This window comes from Thalassophryne amazonica, chromosome 3, assembly GCF_902500255.1.
Source record: "Thalassophryne amazonica chromosome 3, fThaAma1.1, whole genome shotgun sequence".
NCBI classification, from domain to species: Eukaryota; Metazoa; Chordata; class Actinopteri; order Batrachoidiformes; family Batrachoididae; genus Thalassophryne; species Thalassophryne amazonica.
This window is the reverse complement of record NC_047105.1, coordinates 11,716,719-11,733,819: the sequence shown is the minus strand read 5'-3', so window position 1 is coordinate 11,733,819 and position 17,101 is coordinate 11,716,719. Positions and strand designations below refer to the sequence as shown.

General features: G+C 41.8%; 1 protein-coding gene across 4 annotated transcripts in view; it reads right to left on the bottom strand.

The window, feature by feature from the left end:
• Nucleotides 1–5,885: 5,885 nt before the first annotated feature.
• The window catches only part of im:7151449 (complement decay-accelerating factor), a 32,324-nt gene continuing 21,108 nt past the window's right edge, over nucleotides 5,886–17,101 (bottom strand). For 3 of the 4 annotated variants that reach the window (XM_034165835.1, XM_034165837.1, XM_034165838.1), the window contains 6 exons: nucleotides 15,578–15,655; nucleotides 8,821–8,859; nucleotides 8,694–8,735; nucleotides 8,552–8,603; nucleotides 6,408–6,484; nucleotides 5,886–6,206 (listed from right to left, as the gene is read on the bottom strand). In XM_034165835.1, the coding sequence (XP_034021726.1) occupies nucleotides 6,427–6,484; nucleotides 8,552–8,603; nucleotides 8,694–8,735; nucleotides 8,821–8,859; nucleotides 15,578–15,655 (269 nt within the window). In that variant the 3' untranslated portion in view covers nucleotides 5,886–6,206; nucleotides 6,408–6,426. The remainder of the gene's footprint in view (nucleotides 6,207–6,407; nucleotides 6,485–8,551; nucleotides 8,604–8,693; nucleotides 8,736–8,820; nucleotides 8,860–15,577; nucleotides 15,656–17,101) is intronic. The other variant, XM_034165836.1, reaches the window with a different exon arrangement.

Here is a 17,101-nt window from a genome sequence, read left to right as displayed (position 1 = left end):
ATGTGAGATGATTAAACCATGCCCTGCTGACCGTGGCTCCCCTAAAAAAAAGAATCACTTAAGAAGTCAATCATAAAATCTCTATGCTGAAATAATGTGCCAAATTTGAGTCTCGCTCATTGACTGAGACCACGACGGTACGCATCAGTGCTTCAACACAAGTATCGTGACAGAGTCACAGTTCAGACCTCTGGCACCACAGTGGAACAGGATACAATGAATCAACAGCCAGCATATTTTGTTGTGGCTCTTTTCTTTGTAGCGGTCCACAGTCGTGCTGGGATAATGACTTCCCCCTCCCTGCTGCCACGGCTGTGAATGTACTCATTCAGTTTCTTCTCTTGATGCGTTCCAAAGAACAAATATGTAAAAGAGGTCCACAAGTAGTTGTTCTGCATGAGAGCACACACCAGCAATTTAAATTTTACAAAGGAAACAATATACTTGTATCAGACTGGAAAAGTGTTCAGAAAGTGTCCAACCCCACTGAGGTCGTGACCATGTGAACATTATTAGTGCAGCGGGTAACTGAACTAATCTTTCAAATGGTGACACAAGCACCAAATTCGGTAATTAAAAAGAAAGAGGTCACAGTGGTTGCATTTAGGGGATGTCATAAGGTGGAAGTCAGATAACAGGCAATAAAATCTGCTCAACCATTCATTGACCCAAGTATCATCTGTAACATTTTGTCAAAATCCCATTTAGTGCCACTAGATGTCACACAAAATCACCAACATTTCTGACTAAAACACAGGCTTCCGCTGAAGAACGTTAATGCCAGTTGTGAGTCACGTTTGAGCCCTTTGGCAGCTGAAGGGCTTACGTACAATCTGGGAAAGACCAGACCTATGTTGCTATGCTGTTGGTCTCAAACTCATGGCCCACAAGATCATTTCATCCTGCCTGCCATTTGATATCAAATTTATAGTGAAATCCAGCCTGCTGTCGGGACTGAGAAAGACATTTTTGATTTCTGAGGTGACCCTGAACGCGGCATATTTACCATGTGAACCCAAATAAGACAAAAAAAAAAAAAAAAAAACATTCTGCACACTGCCACAACGTGGTGCCTCTGCAGTGGCGGACACAGTGGCGGTCCACGATAAACCATAATATCCCTCCCTGACTCATTTGGGGCTATAAATAGTACCACTGCATTCCTCATCCTTAAAAATATAGGATTAGGCACTGGGAGCAAGTCCCTTGTTGGTCTAGAACCTGAGCTGCTAAGAAAACAACACATGGTGGCCATCTTGGAAAATGGCTGCCTCTACGATGCCACTATAGCCAAAAATGATCTTTAGGGTATGCTCGAACACTGCGCCAAATTTCATACTTTTATTGTCAAAGTCACGATTCATCCACATATCTGCTCCGCTAAGTACCACAGCTAAGGATGTATTTTAGCTGCTGTGTGACACAATTGAGCAGGCGGCCTCTCCTGGAAGTCTCTGGTAGGAATAACGACAGACTGTGCACCATCAATGATGGGGAGGAAAAACAGACTCGTAGTGCATGTTCAGAAAAACTGGAGGAGGAAGATGCAGATTCTGCAATTTCACTGCACTGGATTATTCACCAGCAGGCACTGTGCAGCAGGTGCTTAAAGTTTGACAATGTGATGTCTGTTGTCGTGAAATGCATCAATTTCATCAGATCCAGGTCCTTACTGCATCACCAGTTCCATGCATTTTTAGAGGAAATTGATGCGTCATATGGAGATGTGCTGTGCTTCACAGAGGGACAGTGGCTCAGCAGAGGAAATGTCCTGAAGAGGTTTTTTGAACTGAGAACAGAAGTGAAGATGTTCATGGAGGAGGGCAGGCTGGACCTTTCTAAGCTTGATGATCCCAAGTAGCTGATGGACCTAGCGTTCCTAGTTGACATCACAGAGGAACTGAATACACTCAACCTGAAGTTGCAGGGCCCAGGCCAGCTTGTCACTGTATCTTTTGAAAATGTCAAAATGTTATGGAAATGCCAGATCTCTCAGAAAAAAAAAAACTCTTCCACTTCCCAGCATGCAGATCTCTTGTGGAGGAGGGCAAAGCATTCAGAGGTGAAAAAACATGTTTCTGCCAATGAGAAGTTACAGCAGGAAGTTGACCAGCGGTTTGCAGACTTCAAGACTCACAGTGCCACATTCTAAATGTTGTCTCCTTCGATGAAGCTCATTGACCTGCAGTTCAATTCTCGACTCAAAGCCAAGTTCTGAGAGGCCAATGGAAAAGCAGAAGTGCTTGGACAATGTCTAAGAGAATTACCCCCATCTTTCCCAGAGCTTTCCAGGATATTCAAGAGGACCATGTGTCTTTTTGGAAGCACATATCTCTGTGAAAAACTATTCTCCACTATGAACTTTAATAAATCAAAGTGTAGGTCCAGACTTAGTGATGACCACCTTAAAGCCATACTGAGGGGTTCAACTGCCCCCTCCCTCAGAGCAAATGTGGCTAAGCTGTCTGAGAAAAAAACACACTCAGGTGTCTGGGAGCAAGCATTAGACCAGTGGTGTCCAAAGTATTCCAAAAAGGGCTGAGCGGCTGCAGGTTTTCTTTGCTGCCACTGACTCACTCCAGCAGGTGATTTCACTGATGAACTAACTCATCCCACCTGCTCACAATGATGTTAATCAGTGAAATCACTGATCACTTTGGACACCACTGCATGAGACAAAAACTAATAGCGAAATATGAATGTAAAATAGTTCATGTTGCGAAGGACTTTTTTTTTTTTTCCAAACAGTTGAATGTTTTTTCCTTTTTTATGCAATACCTGAAGTGGCCCACTTGTAAAAAGATTGGATGCTCAGCGGCCCTCTGGTAATTTGAGTTTGAGAGCACTGCTCTAGACTAGTCACATTCTAGGTAATAGGCCATTTTAGCATTTTCGCCTCTGAACATGGTTTCTCGGGGTGCAGTCTTCACAGGGTGGGACTCACATACAGTAAATGTGCACGCATAGCAAGCCTGACTGTGAAAACACAGAGCAGAAACGTTTGGAATACAAAGCACATGGAGTGAGGGTTACATCCTTCTCTACACAGGTTGCCATTTCACCAGAAAGTAGTTATATTAGTGTTTAAAATGCCATTTATAGCACCTTAATTAAGAGACTAAACACAATGTCTTTGCACCTGCACTTTAGTTTTAACTGAGATTCTGCATGGTGTAAACTGAACATGTTCCAGATGCACTTGCACGATGCGCTTCACACCTGTAGATCAACGTAGGGCCATAGTGTCTACAATCAAACACAAACATAACTGATCACATAACCTGGTCCACCTTCTTCTGCAGGTTGGTGAAGGTAACGTAAGGTTAATAAGCCCAAACAGACCTGGATAAAACTTCTTAAAATAGGCTGGGCCACACACTGTAAACCAAAATGTTCAAATTAATTAAAAAGATTAAGTAGTGTAAAGTCAAAGTTTTAAGAAAATGTTAAATATTTAAAGTTTGTGTAACACGGTCTGCTTTTTGAGTAAATTAAACTCAGAAATTTTGATTGACTTGAACTAATTATATATTAAATGAGCAAAATGTAAAAGCATAACTTAAGCACAATGTAAAATCAGTAAGGGCCCTTGGGCAAGGTCCTTAATCCCCTAGTTGCTCCCGGTGTGTAGTGAGCATCTTGTATGGCAGCACCCTGAAATTGGGGTGAATGTGAGCCATTATTGTAAAGCGCTTTGAGCATCTGATGCAGATGGAAAAGTGCTATATAAATGAAGTTTGTTTAAAAGAATTAATTATATATATATATATATATGTATATATATGAAAATATTTGAGTTGACTTAATGAACACTTCAGCAGTGGTTAGTGCGCTTGGTTTTGGTGTAGGAGGTTCCTGGTTCAAACACCATCCCTGCCACATTTTTCCGTGTAAAGAGTTGAGTGAATAGAGTTTTAAAAAGGAACTTAGTTATCATGTTACAGGGAAACATACACTCAACAAAAATATAAATGCAACACTTTTGGTTTTGCTCCCATTTTGTATGAGATGAACTCAAAGATCTAAAACTTTTTCCACATACACAATATCACCATTTCTCTCAAATATTGTTCACAAACCAGTCTAAATCTGTGATAGTGAGCACTTCTCCTTTGCTGAGATAATCCATCCCACCTCACAGGTGTGTCATATCAAGATGCTGATTAGACACCATGATTAGTGCACAGGTGTGCCTTAGACTGCCCACAATAAAAGGCCACTCTGAAAGATGCAGTTTTATCACACAGCACAATGCCACAGATGTCGCAAGATTTGAGGGAGCGTGCAGTTGGCATGCTGACAGCAGGAATGTCAACCAGAGCTGTTGCTCGTGTATTGAATGTTCATTTCTCAACCATAAGCCGTCTCCAAAGTCGTTTCAGAGAATTTGGCAGTACATCCAACCAGCCTCACAACCGCAGACCACGTGTAACCACACCAGCCCAGGACCTCCACATCCAGCATGTTCACCTCCAAGATCGTCTGAGACCAGCCACTCGGACAGCTGCTGAAACAATCGGTTTGCATAACCAAAGAATTTCTGCACAAACTGTCAGAAACCGTCTCAGGGAAGCTCATCTGCATGCTCGTCGTCCTCATCGGGGTCTCGACCTGACTCCAGTTCGTCGTCGTAACCGACTTGAGTGGGCAAATGCTCACATTCGCTGGCATTTGGCACGTTGGAGAGGTGTTCTCTTCACGGATGATGCAAAGGAGATGTGTTGCACTGCATGAGGCAAATGGTGGTCACACCAGATACTGACTGGTATCCCCCCCCCAATAAAACAAAACTGCACCTTTCAGAGTGGCCTTTTATTGTGGGCAGTCTAAGGCACACCTGTGCACTAATCATGGTGTCTAATCAGCATCTTGATATGCCACACCTGTGAGGTGGGATGGATTATCTCAGCAAAGAAGAAGTGCTCACTATCACAGATTTAGACTGGTTTGTGAACAATATTTGAGGGAAATGGTGATATTATGTATGTGGAAAAAGTTTTAGATCTTTGAGTTCATCTCATACAAAATGGGAGCAAAACCAAAAGTGTTGCGTTTATATTTTTGTTGAGTATATGTCATATGCCATAGAATCTAATGGACGTTGATATTATTTGACCTTTACTTTGGACAATATGCATTCAACATGGTAAAACTATTCCATTTATTAATTCTATGAGCTCAACAAATAATTTGCATCACTTTATACCAACACTGGAGCAACTTTAACTTTGCTCCCCTGTACAAACTGAAATTGACATTTTGTCACCGTTGTTGCTGTTTTTACCCCATAACAGTCAATCAAAGGTAGTCCAAACTATGCGTTTTTGCCATCTTTATGATCAGACAAATAATGTGGTATAGCTTTTAATATGATTGGAGCATTTGTACATTTTGATCCCTGTGTAATACTCCACTGACCCCTACCTGCCCGCCTATTGAAAAAGCAAGTAGATATTCTGCTTTTTCAACAAAGTAATGTCTAAGGAGTATTTGTGCAGAATTTGGTTCTTGTATCACCATTTGAAGGATTCCTGTGTAAATATTCTCTAGCCCCCCTATAATGTCATTAACTTGTAAATATGGCTAAAAGTCAGGTCTCTGTGAGTTGGAGGTGCACAGACGTATCTGTTGGGTATTTTTTCATGAATGAAGAGTTCGTATTAATTTGCATTGCTGAGCAGAGGGCCAGAACAACAGACAATGGTGGAAAGAAGTCAGAAGGCAGGAATGCAGTCAATTGTATCGCTATCAGTTGCCATGTCGGACTGGAAGCTGAATAAAGGTGTTGTTCACTGTTTGACCTGCCTTTGTGTGTGTGGGCATTTGTTTCAATGGAACAGCACATCAAGATCCCATAAACGTAATGTTTCATAACACGCCAAAGCAAAAATCAAACTGTTTATTCCAGTTTCCAATATAAATAACATACAAAGTCATCGTGGCAGAAAAATATTTGCACTTGTGTTAAAATAATGCAACAATTACAAAAAAATTACATAATTACAAAAGTTTTCACCGCATTTTTTTCATACTTTCATTTGAATTATGCTTTTTACACAGAAGATTTGTATCGCTGGCATCTGAAGTGCAATAATTAAAGTGTGTCTCCCCCCCTTCCATTCCTTCAGTGAAGCCACCGTTTGCTGGCACGGCGTCTCCAGGTTCCAGATGCTCTTCAGCAGATGGGCACAGTTCTCTTTGGAAAGCTAATGGTGAGAAGTAATTTCAACAGTACAGCTCAAGTTAGCGTCTGCAAAACGGGACACTGATGCTGTTTGTGCTGCAAGAACAAATCAATTTCATCTCCCCACTTTACATTCATACATGTGTAAACAGAGTCTTTGAGTAATAGTGGATCTGTTGCAAAATCTATTTAAAAGATAATATAGGCAGGAACTGATAGATACCTTCAAGGAAGCAGGCAATCTAAAGATTTTGGAATCGTAATAACTCCGGCTTCAGGTCTTCTCTGGTGTCATATGAGCTATAGTGTCATCAAATAAGGAATTTGTGTCAGAATTGTTGAGTAATGTGTTAATGTTAGTTCCTTAAATGTCAGTTTCATCTTTAATTGCTTTTTTCCTCCCAATCTGCAGAGTCAGCAAAAGTTAGTAACATTTAGACTGAGAGTTGCTTTTTTTTTCCTTTTTTTTTGGAAAAGGGAAAATAAGCTTTGTGCTTTGGATCAGTGCAAAATGTAAAGCTAGCATGTGTTTACGATCGAGATTAATTCAAGCTGTATGTGAGAGGTGGGGGTGGTGGAGGGTGGCTTTCGGGATGGGGGGAGGGCTTTGGCGCACATCTGAATTTCATTATGGTCATTCAATGCCAATTCATCAAATGTATCCCACTTTACCATCTCAGATTTGTAAAAAACAAAACAAAACAAATCCAGGGGAAGTATTTAATTCTTAATAAAAAAGAAGTGTAAAAAATTCTATCACTGCTATCTTTACTTTTCTAAGATTGGAGCTATTTTTCCACATTATTTTTTAATGAGTATTTCAGAATCAGTGGGAAACGTAAGACGTCTATTTTGAAAAGAGTGATTTTTTTTTTTTTAAGAATACAGTGTTCAATGCCACTACATAAATACTGAAGTAAAGTAAAACTTGCCTAAACCGTCATCATATAAACAGGATACTCGCACTCACTGAACAAAAGCAAAAGTGCCAGTGTGTTTGTATGGTTTTCCATGTAATAAACACTGTATAAAATGGCTTTTATATAATGGATTTTTGCTCACATCGGACAAAACGTCTTGTCCAATTGTAATGCATTTTCATTTAAAAATCCCTCACATTTTAATATATATATATATATATTTTTTTTTTTTTCCTTGAGCTGCTTGGGTGGGTAGGGAGATTTCCCATGGGATAAAAAAGCTTTTCCATCCCTGGTTCTCAAGACCAGAGACCTAAGTGGCTCTACTCTACTCTTTTCTACTCTCCTATTTTACTCTTCCTTTTTAGATATACCTTTGTATACTAGCATAGTTCCACCTTAGAACTGGAATATAATATATAAGATATACCTTACTGAATTTTCATGTACCAACAGAGCAGTCTGGACCTGTCCAATAACAGAGGTATGAAATGAAGCTCAGCAGTGACACTCGCCGATTCGAGGAAAGTGGGTACGTACGGTATTTCCTTGATTAAAAGAACGGCCGTTTATTTTTTTTCAAACCATAGTCATACCCGGGGTGAGGAGCTCAGAAGCATAAATCAGGCTTCAGGATTTTTAGGTACCACTCTGTAGTGGACTTAGAAAAAACGGATTTTGCCCATTTTATACATATAACGGATTCTAGATATGGTACGGTTTGTCTCACCAACCCTCCTGGAGCAGGTGTGTTTCTCAGGGGTCTTTTTATCTCAACTCATTAAGGCCCATATCACATGGAGCAGCGAAGGCTGATGAACGTAGCGAATTCTGGGTTTTGTCTGGGTTTGTAAAAGGTTGCAAAACAGTTTGCAAACTGTCTGTAGGGTCGTAAATAATATTTCTTTGAACATATTAAAAATTTCTCAGTGAATTTAGCTTTCCCATTATATCTTCTGAAACAGACATTTCTGTGTCGTGTGTCCTCTGAAAAATTGAACTGTTGGAGAAACTCAGCTTCCAAAAAGAGACTTTCAACTAAATCCCACACTTGACAGTTTGCATAGTTTTGCAGAAGACATATTTTTGAATATTCATTGCACTTGATGTTTAAAACATAATATATATATATATATTTTTCCTGATGCTGATGTCATGTCACATAATGTCCTTTTAATGAATTTCCTTTTGTTTTCCTCAGCAGAAACTCAGAAACACATTTATCTGTATTTCCTTTAACAGTTCAAAAGTGAAGAAAGCACAAGCACAGTGGAAACTGAAATAGCTGCAGGGTTAGTGAGATGCAATGAGATGCAACAGGTTTGAAAGCACCACTGGAAGCTGTAGCAATTTACAATTAAATCCTGAATTATTGAGAGTGCAAACAGAAAAAGATGCAGTATGATGGAAAGCACGATAAGAGTCAGAGTATAATGTTGGTACTCACCCTTTCCTCTTTAGTAGAAACTTGTATAAACTGAACACAATTAGAGCTACAACTGTAAATTAGGAAAAAAAAGCACATGAATGGACTTTCCAGTTGGGCATGTACTATACTGTGAGTTCCCAAAAGAGACCCTGTATGTTACCTATTGAAACTGTTATCACGCTGATTATGATGGGTGCATATCCTGGAAAACAGATTCACAGTCAAGTACAAAGTGTTCAGGTTCACTCATTCACATGTGCTGACGGGTTTGGACTTCAAGTACTCACCAGTATCCTTGTTACTATCTACATCTTTAGGAGGCACCTCTGCAAATTTAAAAAGTAATTAAATTTAGACTTAGACTTTCTTTATTGTCATTCAGATTATAATGTTTCTGTGTAGGCTCTCAGTTGTCTAGGTGGTTTCCATAGTAGAGAAGCTTGAATCTTGAACTGGACTGGGTTGCTTGATGCAAGGACGTTTCGCTTCAAATCGCAGAAGCTTCCTCAGCTAAAATTCTTGCTCTGGTGGTCTGACTTCTGTCTTGACTCTTGTACAGAAGAATAACAGAAACCACAAAAGCTGGAGTTTTAAACCTAACCAGACTCATCCTACCGAGGGGCAGACTGCTATTGGCTAATGACTAAACAACTGCTCTAATCAGCACCTATTGTGCTCTAGTTAGCACCCTCCTAATGCCAGGGTAGCTGTCCCTCCTAACGATGGGACTGACGCCTCTCCTGACGACTCTCCTGATGACGTGAATGACTCATTACCATGAACAAAAGACTGAAACTGCTTAGACCTGAGTACCCCATTGTAAACAGGGGACAAAGTGTGTCACAGACCCCCTCCCCAGTTAAGGCTGGGTTTCAACTGTTTCACATACAATGCCTCCTTCACTCCTCTCTCAAACCATTTCTTTTCTCTGGCTAAGATTTTAACTTCCTTGTCCTCAAACATGTGGTTAGTGTCTTTAAGGTGGAGATGAACTGCAGACTGAGGTCGACCGGTGCCCTCTCTGCAGTGCTGTTATAGCCTTTTGTGTAACGGCTACTTAGTCTCACCTATGTAGTGTTCGTCACAGTTTTCCCTGACATCTGATAGAATACACTACATTGCTCTGTTTGTAACTAGGGATCCTGTCCTTAGGGTGAATTAATTTCTGTCTCAGGTTTAAAGTAAACTGGGATTTTGTGCTGTCTGAAGATCCTCCGTAGTTTTTCCCCTACTCCTGCTAAATAAGGGAGAGACACTCTTCTTCTTGGCTCTGTCTCCTGTCTGTCTGGTCTCTTTGTTCTCTGGGACTTCTGCACTTTATCCAGGAACCATCGTGGGTACCCACATACTGTGAGGGCTTTCCGGACCTGTTGTTGTTGTTTAGGTAGGAGGAGTCTGGTTAGGTTTAATACTCCAGCTTTTGTGGCTTCTGTTATTCTTCTCTACAAGAGTCAAGACAGAAGTCAGACAACCACAGCAAGAATTTTAGTTGAGGAAGCTTCTGTGATTTGAAGCGAAACGTCCTCATGTCAAGCAACCCAGTCCAGTCGAAGATTCAAGCTTCTCTACTATTCAGATTATAACCATATCACATACATCAGAACAAAATTTTATTGTAATTGAGAAACGCCGTGTTGTTTGAGGGCAGGCACTAAAGGGGTCAAATATAACGTATATGACAATTTCTTTTACTTCCGGGGACAGAAACATTGCACTTTCCCCAAGTTTTAGGGCAAATTACATGCAACAAAGTGAAAATGCAAAGAAAAAGTGACGATGCGTTGGAAAGGGGACATGTGTTGTGGTTTATGACCAGGAGCTCAAACATGTCGAGGCAATTGTGCAGTTGAGAGAACGCAGCTACTCTGGTTAGCTCTGTAGGCTAACACTTACCGACATGACCTCATCTTCCCTTCTCCACTGGGAACCAAAAAAACACAAACCTGCACTTTTCGCAACTGCTTTGGTGATTGCAACCGAAAACAAAACAGTGCACCATTTTCCCTTTAGAATTGACATTGTTTGTGGGAAGAGACTAATCCCCGGGCGGAGTGTGGGAGTGTCAGCACAAACCATTCGGAGGATGGAGGTTTCAGCGGAAATCATCTTAAACCGGCAGGTCCACTAGGCTTTTAAGTTTACCGAGCCGGGCTGAATGGTTTGTGCTGAAACTCCCACACTCCACCCGGGGGTTCGCTGCCATTTTCATGCGGAAGTCCGCAGATGTGAATATCAAGTAAGGACTGCGCTGCCCTGTTAACTTGAAATATATATATATATATATATATATATATATATATATATATATATATATATATATATATATATAGGTAAAATGATAAATAAAAGGTAAAATGCACATTGAGGATATATAGTGCACAGCAAAGTTTACAGTATAAGTACGGTGTAGAATGTGTGTGTGTGTGTGCGGGGGGGTTGTACTATGAGTTCAGCAGCCTGCTGGTTGGGGGATAGTACCGGTTGCAGAAACTGGTTGTTCTGCTTCGGATGCTATGGAACCAGTTTCCAGAGGCCAGCAGGCAGAACAGACCATGGTTTGGGGAGGTGGTGGTCTAGTGGTTAAAGCATTGGGCTTGAGACCAGAGGATCCTCAGTTCAAATTCCAGCCTGACCAGAAAATCACTAAGGGCCCTTGGGCAAGGTCCTTAATCCCCTAGTTGCTCCCGGTGTGTAGTGCGCGCCTTGTATGGCAGCAGCCCGACATCAGGGTGAATGTGAGGCATTACTGTAAAGTGCTTTGAGTGTCTGATGCAGATGGGAAAAGCGCTATATAAATGCAGTCCATTTATGGTGAGGGTGAGTGGAGTCTCTGATGATGTGTGCTCTGGTCAGGCAGGTAATATGGAAGTGAGGTTCTGATGATCTTCTCCACTTTCCTCACCACTCTCTGCAGGGCTTTCCAGTCTGAGGCATTACAGGCACCCGAGATGCAGCCGGTCATTATGCTCTCTGTCATGCCTCTGTAGAAGGTGGTGAGGATGGGAGGGAGAAGGTGGATTTGGTGCAGCAGTGGTGGGCCATCAAAGTAAACAGCCATGGACTCAGAATGCAGTCGTGAGTGGAGCCGGTGCTCATGGAGACGATGCTGGAGACACTGTTTCCCACTCGTACAAATTAGCGTCTGTTTGTGAGGAAGTCAAGCTGCCAGTAGAAGGCCCACTTTGTGTACCACATGCTGTGAGATGATGGTGTTCAGCTGAGCTAAAATCCATAAACAGCATGCGCACAAGGGTGTTCTTCCCCTCCAGATGTGCCAGGTTCAGGTGGAGTGCAGGGAAGATGGTATCCTCTGTGAAGTGTTTTGGGCAGTAGGAAGCTGGAGGCGATCAAATGTTGGGGGAGTTTGGAGACAATGTGGTCCTTTACAAATCCGTCAAAGCACTTTACCATGATGGGGGTGAGTGCTACGGGGCGGGAATCGTTAAGACTGGTGACTTGAGGTTTTTTTTTGGCACTGGTATGATGGAAGCAGACTTGAAACAGGGTGGTACAACAGACTGACACAAGGCGGCGTTAAAGACGTCAGCGAGGACGTGAGCCAGCTGGTCAGTGCATTCCCTGAGCACCCGTCCTGGTATGTTATCAGGGTCTGTTCCATTTATTAGTCTGATTAATTCAACCAATAATTAACCACGTTTTTTTTTGTTTTGGTTTTTTTTTTACAGCTGGGTGGACTGAGACAGTAGATTAATAATATGTGTCTTGTCCAAAGACACAGACACATAGCATGAGTGGGATTCCAACTCAGGTTTACATATAGGTAGGCCAGCTCCTTATCCACAACTCACCGGAACTTGACACCAGTCCAAGGATGGCTACTTCCCTAACTAAGCCTGGTACCCATTTCCAGTTGGGTGGACTGAGACAATGCAGATGAAGTGTCATGGGCAAAGACACAAACAGTGAGTGACTGGAAAAGTATTCAGGAATTAGCGTATTTCCAGTTGTGGTGTGTATTACGTTTTGTGAATTGTTCTGTAATTTGTGTCTGTAGCATGGACCAAGCAGAGGGTCACCCCTTTGAGTCTGGTCTGCTTGAGGTTTCTTCCTCAGAGGGAGTTTTTTCTTACCACTGCTGCTCTGGGGGTCAGTAAGGTTAGACTTGACTTGTGTGAAGAACCTTGAGGGAACTATATTATGATTTGGCGCTATATAAATGAAAAAAAAAATTGAAAAAAATTGAAAATAGCACTCTTTATACCAGCCACTGTTACGCTGACAGTGTGTTTGACCCCTAAAAGTCCTTTCGGCTGCTCCTTCGTTTTCACTCAGGGTCACCACAGCAGATCCAAGGTGGACCTGCATGTTCGTTTGGCTCAACTTTTACGTCGGATGCCTTTCCTGACGCAACTCCACATTACATGGAGAAATGTGGCAGGGGTGGGGTTTGAACTAGGGGTGTCGGAAAAAAAAAAAAATCGATTCACGTCCGAATCGCGATTCTTATTTATTACGATTCTGAATCAATCCAAAATGTCCAAGAATCGATTTTTAAAAAGCATTTTTTTAAACATTTTCTAGCTTACTCACTGCGTGTACTGTTAGTCAGGCAACGGCTTCCGTACTACAGCGTCCCCGCGAGGGGGGGGGGGGGGGGGGGGTGAGTCTGGCGTGCTTCAAACACTCGTGAGCTGCAGAGTTCAGTGGCTGTGGCTTAGCATGGCGGACGAAGAGCTAATTCAGCCAGCACCGTCTTTGCTGAAGGCAAATGTTTGGGCGCATTTTGGATTTTATTATTTGCTGCATAAGAAGGAGCTTGATATCAAATCAAATCAATTTTATTTATATAGCGCCAAATCACAACAAACAGTTGCTCCAAGGCGCTTTATATTGTAAGGCAAAGCCATACAATAGTTACGGAAAAACCCCAACGGTCAAAACGACCCCCTGTGAGCAAGCACTTGGCGACAGTGGGAAGGAAAAGCTCCCTTTTAACAGGAAGAAACCTCCAGCAGAACCAGGCTCAGGGAGGGGCAGTCTTCTGCTGGGACTGATATATGATATGATATGACTTATGCAGTGTGCAAAATCTGCAAAATTAAAGTCAAGTACTTCAGAAACACTTCAACTCCGCAAGCCCACATGCTACGCTATGATCCAGATCCAGAGCGGTATCTGCTGACTACTGACCAGCGCTTCGCTAAACTGCCAGCCAACTCAGAACGAGCAAAGCAGATAAGTAAATTTACATCTAGAATCACTTGATTAACCTTGTAAAGCTGCATTTTCTTAAACATAAACATTTTTAAGTAGTATAACTATTTCTCAGAGCTCTTTGAATCGAATCGTCACCCCAAGAATCGGAATCAAATTGAATCGTGAGTTGTTGAACGATTCACATCCCTAGTTTGAAGTGGGAACCTTCCACACTGAAAGCAAGGGCACTGACCACCACTGTTGAGCTCAGCTGTATTAAAGAAAACATCTACCTGCGTTTAGCAATAGCATGTGCGGATACATGTTACTGTACGAGGTCTATTAGAAAAGTATCCGACCTTATTTTTTTCAAAAACCATATGGATTTGAATCACGTGTGATTGCGTCAGACAAGCTTGAACCCTCGTGCGCATGCGTGAGTTTTTCCATGCCTGTCGGTTGCGTCATTCGCCTGTGAGCAGGCTTTGAGTGAGGAGTGGTCCAGCCCCTCAGCAGATTTTCATTGTCAGGAAATGGCGGAATGATTTGGGCTTTTTTTCCATCAGAATTTTTTCAGAAACTGTTAGAGACTGGCAGCTGGAAACCATTCGAAAAATTTATCTGGCTTTCGGTGAAAATTTTACGGGCTTCACAGAGAATAAGGACTGTTACTACAGCTTTAAGGACGGCTTTAAGGACGCTCGGCGCGCCGCGCTCCGTGCCGCCATCGAGAGCCACAAACCACCGGATCATTTATAAACGGATGGTTCTGTGGAGCCGGGACTGTCGTGTGCACTTTCTCTGGTTATCACAAGAGCTGGACATCAACCATTTTCCGGCAGATTTCACTTTTAACAACCGATTTTGTCATGGAAAAGCCTCCGAGTGGAGGCTTCACGCGTCACGATGGATTTGCTGATGGAGCGAGACAAAGGAACACCTCCATTTTGGTCTTACAGGACGGCTTTGAGATGGCGTGCAGACAGCTGTCGGTGGTTTTTCCATCGAGTGATTATCTGAGAAATTGTGGATGTGCCTGGACATGCCAGAACATGTCCCGTGACGCTTCATCACGGCGTTGCTTTGCGCCATGCGGCACCGCCGCGATGCGCGGAATTCCTCCGCACATCTGTCTCAATGTGCCGAAAAAGTGCTGATGTCCACGTCTTTTCACAATTCCTGTGCTAGTCAGACGACGTCCCGGATAAAACACAGCGTCCAGTTTGGAAATGAACGGCACATTCCACTGTTACAGGAGTTTTTGTCATGGAAAGAGGAGCGGAGGCTTCGCGCGTCGCGGCGGTCCCGGCTCCACAAACTCACGCATGCGCACGAGGGTTCAAGCTTGTCTGACGCAATCACACGTGTTTCAAATCCATATGGTTTTTGAAAAAAATAAGGTCGGATACTTTTCTAATAGACCTCGTATATGATCCATTAGGGACATGGTTAGCCTCAACAACAGTTAATGCCAACCTCTAACCATTAGATTTGACCACAGTTCATATTTTTGCTTTATTGTGCTGTCCACAGCAATTACTAATTTATACATTTTATTGCTGTTGCGGAATGAATTACAATCTATTAAAAAAAATGGCCGCATATGCTAATGCTAACTGTTAACATGCAACCATGTTAGCACTACTCACAGTTATTGTGTTCTTTTATTGACATTATGTTTAAGATGAATAAATGCACTCTGCTAAAGTGACAACAAACACAGATGAGCTAACAAACCAGAGAAGAAACACATGAAACACTTTTCTAATGTTTAGAAATATAAGCTATTCAAAGTGGAGTCCGATGGGAAACACCTGCTTGTGGGAAATATAATAAAAAGCCAAAGTAGGCCCAATCTCTCATGATTTTCATGAAGTTTTTCTTTACCTTGAAGTGAAGGAGCAGAAGTTGATAGTAATTTGTTTGTGGTCATTTTAACCCAAGTTGTCAGAATGTCACTGCTACCTGTGGACAGAATGACACACACATGAACATACAATCTTGCAATAATACGGACAGTTTGAATTACATAAGGAGGCAGTTGGTGAGGTGGATGGATTGTCAGTAGCAGCAGATTATGGTATGATGAACTGTGAATGTGCAAAGCAACATAGTGCAAGTACCATTGTTATTTTCCAACCATTGTGGTTGTCCTTTTTATGGGATATAATGCGCCATAAATGATAAATGGACTGCATTTATATAGCACTTTTCCATCTGCATCAGACGCTCAATGTGCTTCACACATCAATGCCTCACATTCAGCCCAATGTGAGGCTGCTGCTATGCAAGGCGCCCACTACACAACGGGAGCAACTAGTGGATTAAGGACCTTGCCCAAGGGCCCTTAGTGATTTTCTGGCCAGGCTGGGATTTGAACCAACAAGCCTCTGGTCTCAAGCCCAACGGTTTAGCCACTAGACCATCACCTCCCCTACGTCATAGACCACTAAAAGCCTGATCTAAAGTCAAGTGCAGAGTATTTCTCCAGTTTTTAAGACACAGTATTCAGCTATGCCATATTTAGGGGTGATTCTTAGACTACGGGCACTTATGTCCTTTGATCATATTGTATGAAAAACAGAAACAAGGGGAAATGTCACACTTTCATAGTTATCTTTACAATGAAAGTGTGTTAAGAAATTTGTTCTAGTAGTCTATGATGACTTTTTCACCTTTTTTCAGCATCATTATATGCAAATATTGCCGTTTTGTGCTTGTCCCACACCCAGACTTTTGATCTTCAATGATAAAAATGAATGGTAAAGAAACATTTTTTTCTAATGTTTTAAAATATCTCTGAATAAAATATCAGTAAAATAATCAAAACATAATTGGGGTATTCAATGTCATACAATTGTGATTTTTTTTTTTTTTTAAACAAAATGTAGTTGTTCCACACTATTGCCGTAATTTCCACCACAACACTGTAATGTCCCTAAACAGTTTGTATGAAAGATTGTTTGGGTAGTTTCTATGGAGATAAACAGTGACATCAGAGCACATGTATAAAGCGCCAAATCACAACAAACAGTTGCCCCAAGGCGCTTTATATTGTAAGGCAATGGTGTGGTGGAAATTACATTTACAAGGTTCATGATGCCTTGTACATGCTTGCTTATACACGCATTAAGTAAAACTGAATTAAAAAGGAAACTGTAAATGGAATAAAAGTAAACAATGTAAAAATAGAAAACTGCACCCCATTGCTTCACCTCAGGGAGCTTTAGGGGCTGTTCCCATACACAAGAGCAATGTGGAGCATGGCATATGTATTCCCATTGTCAAGATTAAATACAGCACCTTGTGAACAGCAGCGGAATTGGCTACACCCCAAATGCACTTGCACTATGTGCTTCGGACAATACATTATACGAGATCGGCAAGCTAGAGCCCGATGAGGGTTCTCAA